The sequence below is a fragment of the Gymnodraco acuticeps genome, unplaced genomic scaffold, assembly GCF_902827175.1.
Source record: "Gymnodraco acuticeps unplaced genomic scaffold, fGymAcu1.1, whole genome shotgun sequence".
In the NCBI taxonomy this organism is placed as follows: Eukaryota; Metazoa; Chordata; class Actinopteri; order Perciformes; family Bathydraconidae; genus Gymnodraco; species Gymnodraco acuticeps.
In genome coordinates, this window is record NW_022992240.1 from 108,434 (window position 1) to 133,848 (window position 25,415).

General features: G+C 41.2%; 1 protein-coding gene across 2 annotated transcripts in view; it reads left to right on the top strand.

The window, feature by feature from the left end:
• Positions 1–1,261: 1,261 nt before the first annotated feature.
• The window catches only part of LOC117539946 (PHD finger protein 14-like), a 29,605-nt gene continuing 5,451 nt past the window's right edge, over positions 1,262–25,415 (top strand). The window contains exons 1-4 of one of the 2 annotated variants that reach the window (XM_034206315.1): positions 1,262–1,374; positions 5,919–6,029; positions 6,640–7,394; positions 9,734–9,875. In XM_034206315.1, coding sequence (XP_034062206.1) covers position 1,374; positions 5,919–6,029; positions 6,640–7,394; positions 9,734–9,875 — 1,009 coding nt within the window. In that variant the 5' untranslated portion in view covers positions 1,262–1,373. The remainder of the gene's footprint in view (positions 1,375–5,918; positions 6,030–6,639; positions 7,395–9,733; positions 9,876–25,415) is intronic. The other variant, XM_034206314.1, reaches the window with a different exon arrangement.

The following is a 25,415-nucleotide window of genomic DNA, read 5'->3' on the forward strand; positions in this document are numbered from 1 at the left end:
CTTCTGTAATGGATTGGATCTTCAGCAAACTCCATTAGCGTTTATAAAAGTAAATTGAAGACGTATCTTTTTAATTTGGCTTTTAGTTTGGGGTCATTTTAGTCACTGTTAATGTTTTATTGTTTTGTGATATAACTATTTATTTTTCTTTATAACTTGTTTTTAATTATGCTCCTAACTCTTAGTTAGAAAAATACCAATACTTTATTTATGATAATAATAATAATAATAAATGATATTTATATAGCGCCTTTCAAGGGACCCAAGGTCGCTGTCCATGGTGGACAAACAGACAATCAACGGGCAAACCAAAGAAATAAATAAAGGAAGCCGGGGGACCAGAAAAGGGCTCGGGCCCGAAGGCCAGGGTGAACAGGTGTGTTTTTAGTGATGATTTGAAGATGTCCAGGGAGGCAGCATTACGGATCTCTGCAGGAAGTGCATTCCAGAGGGTGGGGGCCGCAACACTGAACGTCCTGTCACTAACAGTTCGGAGGCGAGAGCGGGGGATGGAGAGCAGGGCCCGTGTCTGAGGACCGCAGACTCCGAGAAGGGGTGTAGGGATGGAGGAGGTCCGATAAGTACTGGGGGGCGAGGGAATGGAGGGACTTGTACGTGAGGATGAGTGTTTTGTACTGAATCCGGGACTTGACCGGCAGCCAGTGTAGGTGGATGAGGGTGGGGGTGATATGGTGCCATGGCTTGGTGTGGGTGAGAAGCCTGGCGGCAGAGTTCTGGACGTATTGGAGCCTATCCAGGGTTTTGCTGGGAACCCCGGACAGGACTCCATTGCAATAGTCCAGACGGGATGTAATGAAGGCGTGTACCAGGGTTTTCTGCCACAGAGTCAGAGAGAGAAGGCCGGATTCTGGCAATGTTTTTTAGGTGGTAGAAGGCAGATTTGGTGACAGATTTGATGTGCGCCTGGAAAGACAGGGTGGTGTCCAGGATGACTCCCAGGATGATGATGATGGATGTTGCATTAATAATAGAATGAAATACAATAAAAATAAACATTAAAAACAAAATATCCAAATTCTCCGTAGAAAAGACATATAGTCAGAGGAGTACACTATAACAGAACCATGTAGAATACTCTCTAATATCTACTAAAGGGACAGACACATACCGTAGGTGCCGTTAAATATGTCCTGTTGTGTTGTGCAAGTAGGCTTTAATATGTAGGTACAGTATGTTATTTTAATAAGTAAGTTTTTATCATATATTCCTCTGCAGTGCATCCTCCTCATATATCTGTCCCCATGGCAACAACATCAGGCTGACGTCACAGCTCCATTGTCCTCATGCTGATGCTAACAGGCTAACAGGAGAGCTGCTGCTAACAGGCTAACAGGAGAGAAAACAAACACAAGAGTGAGTTATCATGATGTCTCTTTCCTCTCACTTTCACCCTGATTATAGTGGAGTTCAATCGGATTTAACAGCGTTGTTTCGCTCCAACGGCTAACTAACGGCTAATTAACGGCTAGCCCAGCTGTGTGATTAGCATGTGATGCTAACGTGTGTTTAGCGCAGCTTTTGCACCTTTCCCCGTCTCTTTGTATCAGTGTAAACTGCTTTTCTAACCTGTGATGATGTTCTCATGCTTATATGTGTGAAGTGGAGTTAATGATTTGCATAATAAAGCCGTATGTTTGACGGGAGAGGCTAATGTTAATGTTCGCAATAGTTAGCTCTTATGCTAAGTAGCTGGAGGGTGTGAGGAGGTGCAGCTGCAGTAAACCAGTCAGTGTGATGTTTTACGGTGTGAAGTGAGAGAGAATCTATGTGGTTAAGTATTGGCTGAAAGAACAAGAGTTTTACCGGCATTTTCTAGCCTGTTGGTCACGTTATTGTTGCAGCAGTGCCCTTTGTTTGCTAACTCTCTGCTAACAGCTGCAGTTTGCACATGAGGAGCGTTTATTTCAATTCAAGGCTTTATTGCCATTTGTACATTAGCTACAGTGTTGATATGTCAATGAAAAACTTCCGTCACAAGCTCCTCCAACAATACAGCATATACATATCGGACATGGCACAAATAAAACAGATAGAATAGTGCAAGTCAATACAGATCAAATATAAATGAATCTCATGTTAATATATGAGCTTGTTATTAAAGCTGGCTGGTTTAATTCATGCTTAATGAAGTCACAGAGGTCTGTGGTTAATGCCTGATGTAAAACAAACAACCAGCAGATTGATGATCCCTCAAATCTGAAACTAGGACTGATGCTTTTCTCGGTTTCTTAGATTCAAGAGTCACAGGTTTTATGATCTTATGAATAGCAGCTGCAGTGAACATCTGAAGTCCTAGGCTGTTTCAACAATGCGACACGAATAGAAGACCTACAACAATAAAGGACGTTACAACCAGGGGTGCACATAACCTTTAGTGAGTTACTCAGATGAGGACCAGGAGACAGCGTTTGGTCCTCCTCAGTGTCTCCTTCACTGTCCTCTATTCACACTTCTTGCATGCTAGATGATGAAGATGATGAAGATGCACCTCCCTGTCTCTTTTTAAGCCTCCAATTTGATTTCTCCAAAACTTGTTGCCAAAACTGTGAAGTCCTTGATTTCCTGAGGCCAAGTTGGAGGATCACATACTAAGAAATGATCCCATGGCTTGAAGTCATATCTGATTTCAGATGTGGGAAGTTACGAAGTACACTTCTTCAAGTACTTAAGTACAATTTTGAGATATTTGTACTTTACTTGACTTTGATGCTAGTGTGTACTTCTACTCCACTACAGTTCAGAGGTACATGGTGTACTTTTCCTCCACTACATGTATTAATACCTTTAGTTACTTCACAGATCTAGATGAATGATGTGAAATCTAACCAAGTGTTGAATCAGACTTTAGTTCCACCTGGAGTAAATCCACCAGCTACCCTGCAGTATACAAAGTTACTTCAAACTAGATTGCACCTTCACCAGCTTTGAGAACACTTTCATGATCAATCATATAAAACATATCATATAATTATTCTGAAATGACCAATTCTGCACAACGACTACTTTTACTGTCTTTCACTATATTTTGATGAGAATACTTTTCTACTTTCACTTGAGGAACATTTTGAATGCAGGACTTTACTGAAACAGAGTATTCCTACACTCTGGTACTTCTACTTTTACTAAGTACAAGATCTGAGTACTTCTTACTTTGACTCAAGAACAAGATCTGAGTACTTCTACTTTACTCAAGTACAAGATCTGAGTACTTATACTTTTTACTCAAGTACAAGATCTGAGTACTTCTACTTTTACTCAAGTACAAGATCTGAGTACTTCTACTTTTACTCAAGTACAAGATCTGAGTACTTCTACTTTTACTCAAGTACAAGATCTGAGTACTTCTACTTTTACTCAAGTACAAGATCTGAGTACTTCTACTTTTACTCAAGTACAAGATCTGAGTACTTCTACTTTTACTCAAGTACAAGATCTGAGTACTTCTACTTTTACTCAAGTACAAGATCTGAGTACTTCTACTTTTACTCAAGTACAAGATCTGAGTACTACTTCTACTTTTACTCAAGTACAAGATCTGAGTACTTCTACTTTTACTCAAGTACAAGATCTGAGTACTTCTACTTTTACTCAAGTACAAGATCTGAGTACTTCTACTTTTACTCAAGCAAGATCTGAGTACTTCTACTTTTACTCAAGTACAAGATCTGAGTACTTCTACTTTTACTCAAGTACAAGATCTGAGTTACTTCTACTTTTAATCAAGTACAAGATCTGAGTACTTCTACTTTTACTCCAGTACAAGATCGAGTACATCTCTACTTTTACTCAAGTACAAGGATCTGAGTACCTTCTACTTTTTACCTCAAGCTACAAGATATGAGTTACTGTACTTTTTACTCCAAGTAACAAGATCCTTGAGTACTTCTACTTATACTCCATAGCTAACAAGATCTGAGTACTTCTACTTTTTACTCAATGTACCAAGATCTGAGAGTACTTCTACTTTTTACTCCAGTACAAGATCTGAGGTTAATTCTACTTTTTCAACTCAAGTACAAGATCTGAGTCACTTCTACTTTTACTTCAAGTACAAGATCTGAAGTAACTTCTACTTTTACTCACGTACAAGATCTGAGTACTTTCTACTTTTACTCCAGTACAAGATTTTGAGTACTTTTACTTTACTCAAGTACAAGATCTGAGTACTTCTACTTTTACTCAAGTACAAGATTCTGAGTACTTCTACTTTTACTCAAGTACAAGATCTGAGTACTTCTACTTTTACTCAAGTACAAGATCTGAGTACTTCTACTTTTACTCAAGTACAAGATCTGAGTACTTCTACTTTTACTCCAGTACAAGATCTGAGTACTTCTACTTTTACTCCAGTACACGATCTGAGTACTTGTACTTTTACTCCAGTACACGATCTGAGTACTTCTACTTTTACTCAAGTACAAGATCTGAGTACTTCTACTTTTACTCCAGTACAAGATCTGATTACTTGTACTTTTACTCCAGTACAAGATCTGAGTACTTGTACTTTTACTCAAGTACAAGATCTGAGTACTTCTACTTTTACTCCAGTACAAGATCTGAGTACTTGTACTTTTACTCCAGTACACGATCTGAGTGGCAGACTCTTAGCTGGATGTCTCCAAGCTTCCCTACTGTGTGCTGAACTATATGGTGCCCTTGGTTGTTTACGTATTTAAAAGCAATATGAAACACAATCTTGCAGTCGATCTAAAGTGGGATATACCGTTGTCTACTTTACGAGCTTGGTGCTTGAACGTTTCTAAAACTTTGAAGTAGATTCGGACTTGTTCCTCCGCCACAATAACCTAGAATACCAAAATGAATATCACATAAGTTCCACGTCATCTAATTATGGACGTATCAGTGCTTGATACACATATATTCAAAGACAGGATTAATGTTCCTTTGACAGTCTGTTTTATACAATCAGTATCCATTCAATGCTTTGAGGACATCTCTCTCTTTTGTGTGTGGGAGCTTCAGGCAACGCTTTAATAACAGGTTGTTATCAGTGCAATAGCATGGATGGGTAGGTAGATGGATAGATGGATGGATAGATGGATGGATAGATGGATGGATAGATGGATGGATAGGTGGATGGATGGAGAGATGGATAGGTAGGTAGATAGATAGATGGATGGATGGATGGATACATAGAGAGAAGGATGGATGGATAGATGGATGGATAGATAGGTAGAGAGAGAGATGGAGAGATGGATAGGTAGGTAGATAGATGGATGGATGGATGGATGGATAGATAGATAGGTAGAGAGAGAGATGGAGAGATGGATAGGTAGGTAGGTAGATAGATGGATGGATGGATGGATACATAGAGAGAAGGATGGATGGATAGATGGATGGATAGGTAGGTAGGTAGATAGAGAGATGGATGGATGGATGGATAGAGAGATGGATGGATGGATAGAGAGAAGGATAGAGAGATGGATGGATAGATGGATGGATAGAGAGATGGATGGATGGATAGATAGAGAGAAGGATGGAGAGATGGATGGATAGATGGATGGATAGGTAGGTAGGTAGATAGAGAGATGGATGGATGGATGGATAGAGAGATGGATGGATAGGTAGGTAGGTAGGTAGGTAAACTGTATTTAATTTAGTCTTAATGTACATTATTTAATTTCATATTCTGTACTTGTATATATATAATATTCTATTTACATGTATTTAGACTTCTTGCACTATTTTTAATTGTTGTATTTTATTATATATGTTTCATTGTTGGAGGAGCTCAGGTCAGAAGAATTTCATTTCCATTTCTACTCTGTAGCTGCTGAGCATCTGATGATAACACCTTTGAATCCTGAATTGAATCTTTTGGATAAAGCAGGATATTATATAGACATTCCCAGCTAACTTTAACTCTGTGTTTGCAGTGGACCGAGGTGTGAAGCGGCGGCAGGTGAAGCCCCTCGCCGCCTCCCTATTGGACGCCTTGGATTATGACAGCTCCGACGACAGTGACTTTGAAGTGGGCGACGCCACAGGTAAACAGGAAGAGATCAGCGGCATTATGGGATTTCACATACTTGTTTGGGACACATCTTAAAAGATAACATCACGATCATTTTAATATATATTTTTAAACGTTTCAAAAACAATCATTCCCTCTTATATTGAGAATCTGATTTAAACTCCTATAACAGTTAAAATAATCTAATAAATCCTTTTTTTTGCAGCCCTATCATCACATCAACATCTAATACATGTTTAGTTTAAACAATTTGAACCATTTCTTTGCAAAATGAGAAAAATGTGGAACATTTCAAATCTATCTAAACTTTTTTCTGAAAAATGATCAACTCGTTAACTCAAGCCAGCCGTGCCCTATCTAGTTATGTGCGCATTCACATGAAAGGGGCGGGGTTAGCAACATTTGACCAATCACAAACATGGAGAAGCGTACTGACAGCGCAGCGTCACACTTCCTGAATGAAAAGTATAATATTAGACAAATATGAAGACGTTAAACTTTAAACATCCATGACTTAAACACTTGATCCAGGATCAAAGACACAGAGCTGCAAGGTGAATACAAGGTGATCTCATTTGTTCTCTGGTTTGATTTTGTTGTTGTTATTTGTTATTCTCTTCTAGGATCTGACGGCACAGGAAACGGCAGCGATGAAGACGAGGGATCCAAAGCGAGCGCCGCCGGATCAGAAAGCGACTCAGAAAACGCCGGCTCTGCAGACGAAGCTATCGACGAGAACGAAGCCAAAGACTTGGCAGCGGACGAAAATCTAACGGAAGACGAAGAGAAATCAAAACAACCGCCTTCTTCCTCCGATGGATCCACGAAAGAAACCCCTATTGTTCCAGCGACTAAAAGCAGACGGAAGAGCAAGAAAACGTCCGATCCAGAGCCGGAAAAAGACCTGGAAAAAGAGCCGGAGTCCGAATCAACGTCTGGAAACACGGAGGAAAATCAAACCGAGACGAAGAAGTGGAATTTCAGGAGGAACCGACCTCTTCTGGACTTCACCACCATGGAGGATCTGAACGAAATGGACGACTACGACAGCGAGGACGATAACGACTGGAGACCGAGCGTTGGGAAGAAGAAGGGAAAGACTGGGGGTCAGAAAGGAGGAGGAGATGAGGAAGAGGAGGGAGGCAGCGCTAGTGACGACGATGATGATGACGATAATGATGATGATGATGACGACGACGACGATGATGATGATGACGATGATGACAAGGAGGATGGGCAGGAGAACAGTAACAACAACAAAGATACTAGCAGTGACAGTGACAAAGACTTGAAGAAACCCAAGAAGAAGACGAAGAGCAGCAATGCCTTCGATGAAGAGCTGACCAATGACAGCATGTCTCAGGGGAAGAGAAACGAGGTGAGTTAAAGGAGCGTGTGGTTCTGCTGTCTCGTCTTTGGAGAAATGGTCCTCAAAAGACGAGACAGTCTAGTTTTGTGGATCCATAGACACATTTTGAAACTCAATAATGATCCATCATGTTCCGTCTATATGAAATAACTAGGGAGGCTCCGATCGCTAATTTTGGGGCCGATCGCCGGAATCAGTATCGCCGATCCGACCGAGTGGGCGGGGCCTATGGGGATCTTCCATTTAAAGTTTAAAACTCAGTTAATGCTCATTCTCTGGAGCTTCCACAAACAACAACCAACATAATTCTCTCTCTCTCTCCTGACAGCCCGTCAGTATCGTCTCATGCAGCTCACTGATCCAGTAATGAGTGACCCGACAGTGAAGAATAAATATATGTATAACTAGTTTAGCTTGTTCCAGAGGTAGGAGGAGTTCTGCTTGACACACGTTGCATACCGCTTTTTAATTGTCATTTTCGGACACCTTAAAATACTGCCAGACCGATGAAGCCATTTTGGCGAGCTTGTTTTGCCGTGCACAGAGAAAAGTGTCATGTATTTTGCGTCATGTGATCGGCTCTCAGCCTTTATAGAGAGCACCGATCGATCGGCCGAGAATGAATATCGGCTGATAACAATCAGCGGCCGATCGATCGGAGCATCCCTAGAAATAACCATGTGGAATAGCTACGTGTTACGCATTTTTAGAAATCTAGTGCAAAATGAGCATCAGTTTTAAGTGAAATTATTGAGAAAAAACGATATATAAATGCAACAGACAGTTACAAATCATACAGAGGTATCGGAGAGAGAGCAGGCATACATTAGATTTCTAGCTAATGTCACCATATAAGGGCAGCAGCAATTAGACAACTAATCATTTTCTACTATTGTGATGATATTTCACTTCTTGCATTGCCGCCGTAGACAGAAACATTTTGGTAAAAGCTGTTTGCAATGGAAGCTCACAGTAACGTTAGCTCACAGTAACGTTAGCTCACAGTAACGTTAGCTCACAGTAACGTTAGCTCACAGTAACGTTAGCTCACAGTAACGTTAGCTCACAGTAACGTTAGCTAACAGTAACGTTAGCTCACAGTAACGTTAGCTTACAGTAACGTCAGCTCACAGTAACGTTAGCTCACAGTAACGTTAGCTCACAGTAGGGCTGCTCGATTATGGCAAAAATCATAATCTCGATTATTTGGGTCAATAATTGATATCACGATGATTAAAAAACGATTGTCCATTTACTTTGAAAACATCCATTTAAGAAGAAAAATGTGAACAGTATGTTTTTAACAGTTGATTACCCTGAACTTTAAGTATAACTCAACTGAAGAACCAATACAAATAAAAATAAATAATCGTTTTATTTCGATTGTTGTTTTCATAATCGTTTCAAGCCAAAATCGTAATTGCGAATAAAATACGATTAATTGAGCAGCCCTAACTCACAGTAGTGTTAGCTTTTAGTAACGTTAGCTTTCAGTACCGTTAGCGTTCAGTACCGTTAGCTTTCATGTTAGCTTTCAGTAACGTTAGCTTTCAGTACCGTTAGCTTTCAGTACCGTTAGTTTTCAGTACCGTTAGCTTTCAGTAACGTTAGCTTTCAGTACCGTTAGCTTTCAGTAACGTTAGCTTTCAGTAACGTTAGTTTTCAGTAACGTTAGCTTTCAGTAACGTTAGTTTTCAGTAACGTTAGTTTTCAGTACCGTTAGCTTTCAGTACCGTTAGTTTTCAGTACCGTTAGCTTTCAGTACCGTTAGCTTTCAGTACCATTAGCTTTCAGTCGTGTCAGCTTTCAGTACCGTTAGCTTTCAGTACCGTTAGCTTTCAGTACCGTTAGCTTTCAGTACCGTTAGCTTTCAGTCGTGTCAGCTTCTTAAATGTGGGTAAAACGGGTTTGGAAAAATCTGTAAAATTCACAATTAGTCCACAAACTTTTTTCCAGTTCAGTTGAAAAGTGTTAATTGTAGTAACAGCAGCTTACTCGGACTGTCTTGTTTACCTTTTCTCTGAAATGATACCGCGTGATAGTCACAGTTGTGTTATTATACTTTAGTTTAATTCGGACAGACTTCTTGTTCCCCCTTCTTTGTTCTCAGTGAGAGAAACTAAACTAAATCTTTCCTCCCCACATTATAGTCCTTTTATAAACCGCTGCTCATGAATGAGGTATTTGGCTTCTTTGCGCTCCAAACAACAGTCACATATAATCCAACGAGAGGTTTGGATGCTATCGCAGTGACTCCAGGAGAATTGGATTTAGCGCAGTGACTCCATGAGCATTGTATGTGGGATTTACCAACGTTGATAAGTGGCTTTACTGTCTCTCTGTCTCTGATTTCCCAGGATGCTTTGCTGGACCGCACTCAGACCTGGACGGCTCAGCACATCCTGATCTGCTGCGTCTGTCTGGGAGACAACAGCGAGGACGCAGACGAGATCATTCAGTGTGACAACTGCGGGGTGACCGTGCACGAGGGTGAGTTGTTGGGAAGTTAGTCAAAGAAAGTAATGCATTACACATTACTAGTTACTTTAAGGACAATTGTAAGGCCTTCCTTTACTTAATTGCTCACTGCTTGAAGTAATGAGTTACACTACTAGTTAAATGACTTTTGGACTACATCACCCGAGATGCGAAATAAATGAAATGACAAATAGTTTAACCTCATGTTTGGCCGGATCAGCATAAATCCTCTGCTTCTGCTCTTTCTGCTATCTAGGTAGGTACAAAAAAGGAAATGTATAAGGATAATACAAAATAAGTACTTTTTAAGAAATAATTTAGCATTCAAAAAGGATGCTAAAGACAAGCATGTACACCACATTTAACAGACCTCTGTTTTCTGCTCTTCATTTATCAGTTGTGTTTTCTGTAGCTCAGTTTCCATCATAGCACTGCTCCAGGTAGCTACGTGCCCGTTACCTGTATCATCAGAATCAGAGTCTGCCAGGTACGTTTACACATACATGGAATTTACTTTGGTATCCGGTGGTGTGATCATAAACAATCTAAAAAAATAAATGGCAAAGTAGGTACAAAAAAAGAAATATATAAGGATAATGGTGCCAACGACAGTAATGCATTACTAGTTACCCACTGCTGGAAGTAATGAGTTACACTACTAGTTCTATTACTTTTGGACTCTAGCATCAGCTCCCATAAATCAAAGGACAAAATAAAGTCTAATCAGGACAACGCCTCTTTGTTTGAACATCAGTTGTGTTTTCTTTAGCTCAGTTCCCATCATGACACTGGCCCAGGTAAGACACAGGTAGTCAAGGTACCTGTGTCTTACTCAATGTCTTATAAAGATGGTCGATTCCTCCGTCAAACGGGCGACTTTTCCTCCACCATGTTCGCTGCGTGAAGCCTGTTTATTCAAGATTCAAAAGATTCAAAGGTTTTATCGTCAGATGCTCAGCAGCTACAGAGTAGAAATGGCAATGAGATGCTTCTGACCTGAGCTCCTCCAACGATGCAACATATATAATACAATACAAAATAGTGCAAGAAGTCTATTTACATGTGTAGAGAATATGATATGTACAAGAACAGAATATCAAATTAAATAATGTACATTAAGACAAAATCAAATACGGTTTATTGCGATGATAACTATTCATATAAGTAGATACTTTCTCATCCGTCTCCTCATCCATGAACTCCTGAGTGTAGCACGAGTGAAAAGGGAGAAAGCAGTGGGAAGAGACCATCCCCCACACCAAATGTCATCCCTCTACCAATTCCCAGTAGGCAGTTATGAGGATCCTAACCCTTTTTGCTTTAATGGGAGTCAATGGCAGCTCAAAGGAAGATGCTAGAGGCATGAAACTTAGTACAAATCAGAGGAGGGAGGACACACCGCACATTTCATGACTCTAGCACGCGGTAACTAGATAATATCCTGCTTATAACTGTAATGACTGTGTCACAGACAAATGTAATCTGATTACATTTCACGGGGTGTAATGACTCAAAGTGTGTGGATTTATATACTCTATAAAATCAGTGCAGGTATTTGTCTTTGACTTCAAAAAACGAGTGCGTAGGAAACGGATCAATAACCCTGTGAGACTGGGACCGTGCAAATTGGATCAATGTGACGCCACTAATTCTCAATCACTTCATATATTAATTAAATCACCCTTGTTGCACCTCATTTAAAAGCTCCTGACAAAGCTCCTGCTCTTATTTTGGACGTCAAATCTGTATATAGTATAATAATGAAGCTCTTATAGATGTTAAGCTGTAAGTGTCTAGGCCATTCAACACATGAGTTGGTGGTTTATGTATTGGTTCTTGATAAGAATATGAATTAGACATAATGAAAGGACACCTCGAAATAATCACAATGGCAGGTTCTTCATAATAAACTAAATTGAGAATTGACCCTCTTTATTACACATCCCTCAGTACATACATATTTTGTATTTGGTGTTCTGTAATATGGACACTATGAAACTGATCCAAATGGAAAACAAACCATAAGGATTCATTTCACGAGGATTCAGACTAAGAAAAACTGACTAAGCGCCCGACAGTAACCTTTTTAGAAAATGTTGTAATATTACTGTAGTATTTGTTAGGGAATCATTTGCTTCGGTATTCAACCTTCGACACAGTTCATGAGGCGCTTTCACACCGCAGTACTTTTCCCACAAAGGTTCATGAGAACTTAGTTCATGAGAACTCTCTAGTATGAACTAAGTACAGATCGCGTTCACACCGCAATAAGTCCCTGGGGGAGGATTAGGCAAATGAAGCCGCTGACGTCACTTCTTCTTCTTCTGCTTTGGGTTTACTGGCAGGCCGCAAACAACTTCACGGTGTATACTGCCACCCGGAGTCCCCGGCCGGAAGTCCCCGGAGTTGGGGACTGGCTTCAGTAGAAGCTGCTGGGACTCCCAGCAGCTTCTACTGAAGCCTTCCGAGTAAATCGCCAGAAACGCCGACACCCTCCTCATCTCCACCGCTCCCATGTTTTCTTTTGTGTTGCCATAAATTAGTCTCTCTGCGTTTCTGCGCTGGGCTAATTCTAATAATGCTAATGCGAGGAAAATAAAATGTCGGCTTCACAAAACGTTTTGGGAGTTTTACGGGACGTGGTTTGCAATCCGCCCAGCCAATCAGACATAGGAACCTTTTCTCCCACGAAAGCGCCTGCTCTCTAGCAGGGACGGAAAAGGGGGTGAAAGGTTCTCGTGAACTAATTTCTGTTCCGGTTTTATTTGGTGTGAACGCGACATTTCGGAACTACATCGGAACTAAAGTGGGAAAAGTACTGCGGTGTGACGCGCCTATAGTTTTCTCCTTTCCCACGGCACAGGTCTACGGCCTTGGATATTGCTGCTATCTCTCTTTAGGAGGAGCAGCTTGGGCGCATTGTTGTTGCCAGTCTATGACCGAGCACAAACCGCCATGAGGTAGTTTACTGTACAGGCACGTAGGTTGCCTGGCGCACATTCTTTCCTATGGACGAGAGCTCTAGTTAGATTCAGGGTCCATAATGCTTTAGTCTCGCTGATAAAGAATGTTGATTATTACACTCTGAACTAGTTAAAACCTCGAGCTGCAGAAAGAGTTCTTCAGAATTGGTTTGCCATCAAAGCTCCAGCTCTCCTCGTGCCTCTCTGAGTCCTGTTTCCAATTGCTTCAGAAGTTTCCCCCACAGTATTAGCGACTGAATACTGACAGCTAACAGACCTTTCTTGTGTTAATTAAATAACTAGCACATGTTCACACATGATATAACGTAAAAAAAACTTGCATTGACACTCTAACATCTCTGTGATTGGCTGTTTAGCCCGGAAGCAGTGAACACCTTTGAGAAGGATTGTTAGAATGTCTCACACACACACACACACACACACACACACACACACACACACACACACACACACACACACACACACACACACATATATATATATATATATATATACCTCTGTCATGTACACGTACACACACACACACACACACGTCATGTTTACACACACCTCTGACATGTTCACATGTAACCGGTCTCAACTAGCGGTGTCTGCGTTGTGTTGAGACCCGAGCATACCGTGGAGCCGATCTCCGTTTATTCACTGACAACAGATAACACATCAGTCGTTAACATATATTTAGTTTTCCCTCACACTTCCACTCCTCTCCCGTGGAACACATTGATGAAGAGGGAAGAGGAAAACTTGAGGGACACTATATGAAGAGGGGGAAGTCCCCATAAAAAACAATTGTCTGAATTGAACTGCATTTGAGGTTGTGCCCACTGATTTCAGACCTATTCAGGTTTTTAACGTTTAGTGAATAAAGATCACAGAATTATTAAATGCAGAATACAGAATTTGTGTGATTATAATAAGTGAATTACAAAGAAATATTTGACACTGAATACTACTGCATATTTACAATTGTTAACCTTTAAAGTCAACCTGTGAGCTGGATTTTATTTAGCATGTACGCAGAGTCGCACCTGTAAAATTAATGCTCCATAGCGTCTGAAGATACACACACACACACACACACACACACACACACACACACACACAGACTGTAGGGTGGACACCATCCTAATCACCAACTCTCCACGGACAGACACCAGATATTAGGAGCCGGTTTTAAATTATCTCGTTAGTTCGTTTGGTTGGTATTTTCTTCCTGGAGGACGTGTCTAATCTCTGGCTGAAGTGAGACTCCTATCTGCCTCTCAAAGGACAGGAAGGCTTTGGGTCAGTTAAATATGGAACCTTATTATAGTAATGAGCTTGAGTTCCTGTGTACTTTTTTGCCACAATCTCTTGTTTATTTAGGGTTAATTATCAGTTGTAGTTTAATTTACAGTTATTAGGAGCAGATTTGAAATTATCCCGTTTGTTTGGTTGATATCTTTTTCCTTTAGGACGTGTCTAATCTCTGGAAAGACGGAAGTTAGACTCAGTTGTGTGCAGGAGAGAGGAGGTCCTTTCTACCTCTCCAACCATATTCTAGTAATAAACTTCCTGTGTACTTGTGGTCTAAATTGATATATCTATTGGAGGTTTTATTCCATACCTCATCATTTTTTTGTCACAATCTTGTTTATTTAGGGTTTATTATCAGTTGTAGTTTAATTTACAGTACAGATCTTAATCTGCTCCTCACACTCCTTACATTACGATACATCACAACTTTAAAATATACAATTAACTGGAAATAAAGAGACCTTAGTTAGCGCTCCTCCACCTGTCTTCCCTGTCTTATCTGCATACAGAAAGTCCAACATATACATATGCCTTTGCTTGTCCAATTGGTGTGGCTCAGACATGACAAAATGTCTGCATTATGCATTTATGCGTTCACCATGGAAATGAAGTCACAAAGTCTCCATTCCCCCCTGCATGTTTGAGTGCCATTCAGCGACAAAACAGACCAGTTATTATTCAGAAATGATGATAACATGTATCATTACTTATTATTTAAATATACATATGAATGTTTTTCCTATGTTTGTGGAAGGTGCATGCATTTGATTGGGGTCCAGCACAAAAGTCGTGTGCCGTTCAATTAACATATGCAATTTCACATAATTTTTGACCATATGTTTGACCATTTTGTAGAGAAGTCCAATAAACCTAGAGAAAGTAAGAAATAAACAACACCAAAAAAGCCTTTAGACTGATAGATAAACTACTGATAAGTGGACTCCTTTATTTACTTCTGGAACATAGTGACATCACTATGCAACACTCGTGATACTATTGGATAGAAGCGGAAATTGGGGCTGCAGAATTATCGTAATGTGGACTAGTGGAATATCCAAATTGCAGAAAGTGTAATAAAAAAAACACGTCTGTTGAAGAATTTTGGTGCTGAATATCGTTTGTAGGCGATTCTACATAAAAGTAACAGCTCTTCTTTGCAAGATGGATAAGTCAGAATTGTATTTCTAGAGACGTCAGTATTTCTAGAGACGTCAGTACTTCTAGAGACGTCGGTACTTCTAGAGACGTCGGTATTTCTAGAGACGTCGGTACTTCTAGAGACGTCGGTATTTCTAGAGACGTCGGTATTTCTAGAGACGTCGGTACTTCTAGAGACGTCAGTATTTCTAGAGACGTCAGTACTTCTAGAGACGTCAGTACTTCTAGAGACGTCAGTATTTCTAGAGACGTCAGTACTTCTAGAGACGTCAGTATTTCTAGAGACGTCAGTATTTCTAGAGACGTCAGTACTTCTAGAGACGTCAGTATTTCTAGAGACGTCAGTATTTCTAGAGACGTCAGTATTTCTAGAGACGTCAGTATTTCTATTGACGTCAGTACTTCTAGAGACGTCAATATTTCTATAGACGTCAGTATTTCTAGAGACGTCAGTACTTCTAGAGACGTCAGTATTTCTAGAGACGTCAGTATTTCTAGAGACGTCAGTATTTCTAGAGACGTCAGTATTTCTAGAGACGTCAGTATTTCTGTAGACGTCTGTATTTCTAGAGACGTCAGTATTTCTATAGACGTCAGTACTTCTAGAGACGTCAGTACTTCTAGAGACGTCAATATTTCTATAGACGTCAGTACTTCTAGAGACGTCAGTACTTCTAGAGACGTCAGTACTTCTAGAGACGTCAGTATTTCTATAGACGTCAGTACTTCTAGAGACGTCAGTATTTCTATAGACGTCAGTATTTCTATAGACGTCAGTATCAGTATTTCTAGAGACGTCAGTATTTCTATAGACGTCAGTACTTCTATAGACGTCAGTATTTCTAGAGACGTCAATATTTCTATAGACGTCAGTATTTCTATAGACGTCAGTATTTCTATAGACGTCTGTATTTCTATAGACGTCAGTATTTCTATAGACGTCGGTCAGTATTTCTAGAGACGTCAATATTTCTATAGACGTCAGTATCTGTATTTCTAGAGACGTCAGTATTTCTATAGACGTCAATATTTCTATAGACGTCAGTATTTCTATAGACGTCAATATTTCTATAGACGTCAGTATTTCTAGAGACGTCAGTATTTCTAGAGACGTCAGTATCTGTATTTCTAGAGACGTCAGTATTTCTAGAGACGTCAGTATCTGTATTTCTAGAGACGTCAGTATTTCTATAGACGTCAGTACTTCTAGAGACGTCAGTATTTCTAGAGACGTCAGTATTTCTAGAGACGTCAGTACTTCTAGAGACGTCAGTACTTCTAGAGACGTCAGTATTTCTAGAGACGTCAGTATCTGTATTTCTAGAGACGTCAGTATCTGTATTTCTAGAGACGTCAGTATCTGTATTTCTAGAGACGTCAGTATTTCTATAGACGTCAGTATCTGTATTTCTAGAGACGTCAGTATTTCTAGAGACGTCAGTATTTCTAGAGACGTCAGTATTTCTAGAGACGTCAGTATTTCTAGAGACGTCAGTATTTCTAGAGACGTCAGTATTTCTAGAGACGTCAGTATCTCTAGAGACGTCAGTATTTCTAGAGACGTCAGTATCTGTATTTCTAGAGACGTCAGTATTTCTAGAGACGTCAGTATCTGTATTTCTAGAGACGTCAGTATCTATATTTCTAGAGACGTCAGTATCAGTATTTCTAGGGACGTCAGTATCTATATTTCTAGAGACGTCAGTATTTCTATAGACGTCAGTATTTCTAGAGACGTCAGTATTTCTAGAGACGTCAGTATCTGTATTTCTAGAGACGTCAGTATCTGTATTTCTAGGGACTGTCTAACTAGAGACGTTCATATTGGATTTATCATTCGTATCTGTATTGCTAGGGACGTCTGTAGCGATATCTGTATTTCCAGAGACATCCCACCCTGCTAAAAGGTGTCTCATAACACGGCAGCTCATTTTAGAGATCACACAGCCTCTTGTTGGAGGTGAAGACGAGGGGAAACAGAATAACTCTGAGTGGAGGTGAGAGAGGAGCTGTCAGTATCCGTCTCTCTGCTCTTCTTCACGTCTTCTCTTTGTTCTGTTACCGTCCGGACTCTGTCTCTCCCTCTCAGACGAGGAGAGGCCGACATGAAACGCCCACGAACCAGGGGATGAGAGATCAAACAGCAGCGAGTCCATAAAGAAAGATTCTCCACAGAGAAAGATTCTCCACAGAGAGCTCAGGAGTCCTGCTTTCCTACCGGTCTGCCTTTTGATTATCACCAAGCACAGAGGTGGGAAGTAGTGGAGTACAAATACTTCGTTACTGTACTAAGTTTTATCCTCAAATTGAGCTGTTAATAGTCACTAGCCCATATGTGCTGAGTGCTTATACTGGTCGCTTTTCTGTTCAGTTCAATCGTAAGAAAAGTCTGACTTTACTAACTTTTCTGTGTCCCTCGGGCCTCTTTTAAAACGTACCGTATTCAGCTTCGTCTACCATCACAGAGGACTTTAGAATAACCTCAAATCTTTACATTTAAAATCAGGAACTGGGGGATTTCTTTCATCCATCAATTAACAACACGGCTGCCGTCTGGCACTCCTCCAATCACTCCTGCTCTGCTGTAAATATAGACGTACAGATGGTTGGCTAATGAGTGGAAAACCCAACATAATGTGTCTTATGATGAGTTGTGTTGCCAGCTTCAGAAAGGAGGCGAGGATGAAAGATATTCCATCATTTAGTGCTTAATGATGATAGTGGTGGAGAGCGTGTCGAACACGTGGCTCCAACCGTCCCTCATGGTTAGGGGTATCTAGTCTGGCATGGAAATGGAAACACCTTGTTATTGCTCCGGTTTATAGATATCTTTTGAAAATGAATTGTCGGAGACTGCTGCCAAATTGTGAGCCATCGATGTTCTGTCAGATGTTCATTTATCACTTTGATGATCCTATGGATGAACAACCGCCCTTTACTATATGTCTTCATACACTCCTGTTTTAATAGTGCTGTTGGTTCAGTTTGTCTGTGAGGCACCGTCGTCTAACGGGCTTTGGGGGTTTGATCCCAGCCATGCATTGCTTGATTGTCCACATTTTAATCCCCTTTTGGTAAGAAATGAACAAATCTAAATGTAAGAGGAAGTTGTGTTATTGAAGAAAGAGTCAACAGACTCAATCTATTGCAGCTGAAAAGACAGATAAACCTGCAGCAGTGATCTGACCCTGAGTACAGTAACCAAATATAACTAAATGACACTATAGATATTCAATGTATACTTGTACAAGATCCTTAACCACTTGTGTCTTACGGTGACAAAGAGTGAATGGACCACTTCTGGTTCCCTCTTCTCAAAGGTTTTTTGAATGTGTTTGTAGTTCAAGATTCAAGGCTTTTATTGTCCTTTGTACAGAGCTGCAGTGCAGATATGACAATGGAAATCTGAGGCTCCTCCAACTAGTGTTGTCACGATACCAACATACCAACATTTTGTCAAGAATTGCGATTCCGATTATTTTTCGATACTTTTCTTAAAAAAAGGGAAACAGTCTTAAATGTAATTATTGCGCTTTATTTCACATCACATCCAGAACACAAACTTTAAACAATGAGAACAATAAATAAAATAAATGACAAGAATTCGTATTAAATAAAATTAATACATGTCTCACAGACAGGCCTCGTGGTGTCCGTAGGCTTGCCCTCACTGTCAGAGATATAGCTAAAATACTTCCAAATTTCGCTTCTGGCGTCTTTTTTGTCAACAAGCTGCTCTGGCAGCTAGCGCGTGCACGAGAGAGGGGAGGGACTTAGAGCGTGCACGAGAGAGGGGAGGGACTTAGAGCGTGCTTGAGAGGAGAGGGACTTAGAGCGTGCTTGAGAGCGGAGGGACTTGGAGCGTGCTTGAGAGGGGAGGGACTTAGAGCGTGCTTGAGAGGGGAGGGACTTGGAGTGTGCACGAGAGAGGGGAGGGACTTAGAGCGTGCTTGAGAGGGGAGGGACTTGGAGCGTGCTTGAGAGGGGAGGGACTTGGAGCATGCACGAGAGAGGGGAGGGACTTGGAGCGTGCTTGAGAGGGGAGGGACTTGGAGCGTGCTTGAGAGGGGAGGGACTTGGAGCGTGCTTGAGAGGGGAGGGACTTAGAGCGTGCACGAGAGAGGGGAGGGACTTGGAGCGTGCTTGAGAGGGGAGGGACTTAGAGCATGCACGAGAGAGGGGAGGGACTTGGAGCGTGCTTGAGAGGGGAGGGACTTAGAGCGTGCTTGAGAGGGGAGGGACTTAGAGCGTGCTTGAGAGGGGAGGGACTTGGAGCGTGCTTGAGAGGGGAGGGACTTAGAGCATGCACGAGAGAGGGGAGGGACTTAGAGCGTGCTTGAGAGGGGAGGGACTTAGAGCGTGCTTGAGAGGGGAGGGACTTGGAGCGTGCTTGAGAGGGGAGGGACTTGGAGCGTGCTTGAGAGGGGAGGGACTTAGAGCATGCACGAGAGAGGGGAGGGACTTAGAGCGTGCTTGAGAGGGGAGGGACTTAGAGCGTGCTTGAGAGGGGAGGGACTTGGAGCGTGCTTGAGAGGGGAGGGGACTTGGAGCGTGCTTGAGAGGGGAGGGACTTGGAGCGTGCTTGAGAGGGGCGGGACTTAGAGCGTGCTTGAGAGGGGAGGGACTTAGAGCGTGCTTGAGAGGGGAGGGACTTAGAGCGTGCTTGAGAGGGGAGGGACTTAGAGCGTGCTTGAGAGAGGGGAGGGACTTAGAGCGTGCTTGAGAGGGGAGGGACTTAGAGCGTGCTTGAGAGGGGAGGGACTTAGAGCGTGCTTGAGAGGGGAGGGACTTAGAGCGTGCTTGAGAGGGGCGGGACTTAGAGCGTGCTTGAGAGGGGCGGGACTTAGAGCGTGCTTGAGAGGGGAGGGACTTAGAGCGTGCTTGAGAGAGGGGAGGGACTTAGAGCGTGCTTGAGAGGGGAGGGACTTAGAGCGTGCTTGAGAGGGGCGGGACTTAGAGCGTGCTTGAGAGGGGCGGGACTTAGAGCCTGCTTGAGAGGGGAGGGACTTAGAGCGTGCTTGAGAGAGGGGAGGGACTTAGAGCGTGCTTGAGAGGGGAGGGACTTAGAGTGTGCTTGAGAGAGGGGAGGGACTTAGAGCGTGCTTGAGAGGGGAGGGACTGCAGGCACGGCTGCAGTGCAGGGAGTGGAAGCAGAGCGCTGAACACACACAGCTCTTATTAAAACGGCGCTTTCTCACCGGAGTACTTTTCCCCGTCATTCTTAAAGTACCGATACTAATGAAACGGAGGAATCGTAACGTTTTTAACGGCAGGGTATCGCGGTACCTTTCAAGTATCGGTACACCGTGCAACACTAGCTCCAATAGAGCAACACAATGAAACAGATAAAATAGTGCAAGTAAATACACATCGAATAGAATATACATAGTTAGTTAGTTAGCAATCCAATTGAAACATCCCGTTTCTCGAGGGAACCCTTTAACGATACTCACTTTCGGGTTGGCCTACAAAAATACATCATCTCTGCACAACACTATTATAGCCAGCCAACAGTGTGTGAATGTTTCCTTGAGCAGGTGGGCATACTTCCTCTGTATGAATGGGTGAATGCTGACATATTTAAAAGCCCTTTGAGGGGTAGTAAAGACTAGAAAAGCACAAAATAAACGCAGTCCATTCAGCCTTTGTGGAAGCCAAGCATACACGTCTTTCTATTAAACCTCAATACAGTAAAAAGTACTTCTCTCGGTTCAGTCAACTCTACCTTTGCCTCATCTTCTTTTTTTTGGTATTTCCTGCCAAGCTCGTCATTTCTGACAAGGATAATCTTTCCTCCAGGGATTATGAAGATATCCAGTAGTCATCACTTTTTGTCAGCTTAGCTCATATTAGCCAGCAACCCGTGGCTTAACGGTCTGAGCTTTGTATCTGGGTTCAAAGGGAACACCGGAGATTTGTGCCACGGTTCAGCCGTAAGGCGGTTAAGCAGCATGGTGGTCGTTCTCAAACCAGTTAGCGCGGTTCAAAGCCCAATCAGGGGAGAAGAAGCGCACAACTGTTGCCAGAGGTATCGCAGTAATACCTTTACTGTAGGAAAATAAACGTTGAGTGGAGCAATAATGGAGCTTTGGCCCCTTTCCTGCGACGGGGAGGAAATGGAGGCAGTGGTAATGTTTGGGGTAGTTTCTGAAGGTCACAACAAATGTTCAGAGCCCCCAGATCATAACGAGCTAAATCCCAATATCTGGTTTGCACATATTTTATATTTAACATGTTATTCCATTCTATTTCAATGTATCACTCAAACACATTAGAGCGAAATATATAAATACTGCTTCATTTGATTTATGTTATTATAGTGTACTTCAAATAGTTCTCTATCTGTGTTTTACATTTTTGTTTTACTTTTATGTTTGCACCACGACTCGAAGTCAAATTCCTCGTACGTGTCGACCTACCTGGTGATAAACCGGATTCTGATTCTGACCAAATGCACGCTGAAGGCTCTTTGAGCAGCTTCTCTCTCACTGATCCTGCTATCATTTAAATGTTTGTTTCTCATGTGTTGTGTCTTGATATTTGTCTGTTGGTGTTGCACATGGAGCTGCAGTGATGCAAGGAGCATTTCAGACTTCATCTGACTCGTATCGTATCGTAATAAGATGAGAATGAATTGCCCCAGTGGAAAACATGAAAGCTTGATTCTGTCTTTGAGTTGATCTCAAGAAGAATGGGCTGTAAAAAACTAATTGTGATAATATTGACAGATATTGCAATTTCAAAATCTATCTGTAACAACAAGGATTTTTCATTAAGGCGTCAGAATACCGTTCGTCTTCGCAGCTCAATACTTTATTCAGATATTGTTGCATATTTTGCATTTTCAAATATCGAGCTTACTGTGATTTTTGATATTGCAATAATCTATGCTGCAATTTCGCAAAAACTACGACAAATGGTGCCACCATAGTCTCCAGCATCAAGCTTGCAAGAAGTTGAATATTAAAATCAAGCTGTCAATGTTCCAATTATTGAATGGAGATAAGAAAAGACCCATCGTACAAACACAGAATATTGATTTTAGGCCGGGATATTCTTAATCATTTAAAGGTCAGGACCTTTCTGCAAAGACAACAATACTTTGTTCGGATAATAGAACATGTTTTTTATTTACCAAATGTTGTGCTTACTAGGATTTGATTATTGCACTAGTACGTAGAAGTAGTCAAATAAGAAGGTCAAGCTGTCGGTGTACCTTGTTGTGTGATGAAGAGGAGCAAAGTCCCGGCCTACAAACGGAAATCAGAATCACTATTTTTCTAGAGACATTTCTACATGTTTTTATTTACCAAATGTTGTGCTTACCGGGATTTTGATATTGCACCATTTTGGTTAATTGTGCGGCCTTAATGTCCAAACCTCGGGTCGTTAGACTCCAATTCTGTTTTTTGAAGGTCACGACAATTTCCAGCTGCGACTTAATGGCCCCAGTGGAATAATTAGGACCTTGATTGGTGGATTCTGCCTTTTGAGTTGATCTCAAGAAGAAACCAGTGGCTTGTGAAAAAGCAAAAAGCCTCAGATTCAATGCAGCAAACGCAGAAAAAGAGCCACCAAACAAAGTGGAGCTGAGTAAACACTCCCATCTGCCCCAGTGTTTGCTTTCCACGGCCGCCTGCCTCCCCAGCATGCAGAACATTTCGCTTCTTGATTTGCGAGTCTCTCCCATAGCTCAAAAAGCCTGAAGGCTGGTTGACTGAATTAGAGTTAGAGTGTTATCTCCCCAGCGAGGCAGAGCACTGATTGCTGCCCTCATTGGTAGCAAGGAGCACGTTCGCTGGTGTAATAGCTGCCATAGAAACCACATCAGCCAAGTAATTGTTTAGGCAACCTCAGGAAATTAAGAGGACAACATTAAAATGCTCCCGCTTGGCTTCGTCTCGCTTCTCTGGGGCTACATTTTTTTATCTAATGTTCAATTTGTGCTGCAGAAGATTGACAGCTTGAGACCGCAAAACCAGGTCTATATTTTGTATACACGTTCCTGGAGAGTTAGAAAAGCACCGTGTGGAGAAAATAACAAAATTAGGTTTTTATTGATTGATAATGGGATTACTATATCATCTTTTTACATCAGTATTTTCATTATAATGCTCATTACACTACACATAACATTAATTCATGATTGAAAAATATTTTTAAGTAAACATTTATTTAAGAGGATCTGTGCCAAAGGAATATATTTAGTTCACTCTGTAGAATATTAATTATAGGCCCGGATATCTCTGCAGCTTCACAATACTTTATTCTAAATGATGTTTTAAGCAGCGTTTTGTGCCGGTCAACGTGATCGGTATGATTTCAATCTACCGGACAAAAGGGAACATATTCTGAGATTATAGATTTCCGTACAATTTAAATTGTGCTTTCAGCAAATGCATTTTTTAGCAGACAATATGACCGCAGAGATTTCAATTTGACGGGCTTCCACACGTATCAAAATCCGGGGGAAAACGAAAAAATTCAATAAAGTAAATATTCATAAAACTAATTAAATTCTTGAAAGAAAAAAAAAAACTCAAAATGATGTCGAAAAAGTGAGAATTAAGAAACAGGAAAACATTTGATTCTGGTTAAAAAAAAAGTCAAAATACAAAGAAATGCAGAATTTTTGGAAAAAATTCTGAGAAAAACTCACATTTCAGAAAAAAACAAATTCTGTTGAAAAAGTGAAAATTAACAAAAGAAAAATCTAAATTCAGAGAAAAAGTGAACGTTGAGATTTCTGAATTTTTTTTCTCAGAACTCCAAAAATATGTATTTTCTGGTCGGATCTCTAAAGAAAATCAACGCACCGAATCCTCTTCCGTGCGCTTTGTATTGAGCTTTCAGCTATTTGTCTTTACCAGACGACATGAACGGAGAGCTTTACACCTCTGAAGATATTTCCGGTTCAAGTCAGACTCACGGAAACTCTTATTATAACACACATTTAGTTATTGAACTGCTCCATATTGAGACGAGATGAACCAAATGTCTCTGTAATACAGTCACACATAGATGCTGTGTCCATTAGTTTGTGTAAACGCAGAATATTGATTTTAGGCCGGGATTTTCTTAATCATTTAAAGGTCAGGACATTTCTGCAAAGACCACAACACTTCATTCAGATAATAGAACCGATGTTTTATTTATCAAATGTTGTGCTTACTAGTATTTGATTATTGCACTAGTACGTAGAAGTAGTCAAATACGAAAATAAAGCTGTCGAATATCTTTTGAAAATGAATTGTAGGAGACTGCTGCCAAATTGTGAGCCATCGATGTTCTGTCCGATCACTTTGATGATCCTATGGAAAAACAACCGCCCTTTACTACATGTCTTCATACACTCCTGTCTTAATATTGCTGTTGGTTCAGTTTGTCTGTGAGGCACCGTCGTCTAACGGCACGTCCACACAGCAGCGTTAAAATCTTCCAACGCTTCTGCCCATTCACTTTGAATGGGGTCACGTCACTTTGCCTCACTTTTTGCCGAACTGCATTGTGGGAAACAAAGCGGAGATTTCCAGGCATCAGGATTCAAAAGTTGAGCAATGTTCAACTTTTTAATCTTCTGAAGCTTTCGGTGGAAGCGTCAGCCAATCGAATCATATGCCAGTGCAAGCTCTAGCCAATCAAACCGCTGCTTGTGTGTCAGGGGCGGGAGATTCATGTGATTGGTTGTTGGTCGAGCTTCAGACACGCCCGCCGGCAAGCTTTTTCCAAAGCCGCTGTGTGGACGGGCCGTGACAGCTTTGGGGGTTTGATCCCAGCCGTGCATGCTTGTGATGATGAGCAGCAAAGTCCTGGCCTAAAAACGAAACTCAGAATCAAAATCCAATTCATTTTATTTCTATAGCACATTTAAAAACAACAGAGTTGAACAAAGTGCTGTACATCAACAACCGTATAAAAACACAGCATAAATACATAAAAAACAGACGGGACATGAAACAAAAACCCGAGACACTGAAACCAGATCAGAAGCCACCGACTGAGAGACTCTCCTACATACAAACAATACAACACTCTAGGAAGATTAAAAGCACGAGTGTCACCTGGCCTGTAAATGCAAGGGAACATAAACAATAGACATTTTACATATTTCGCA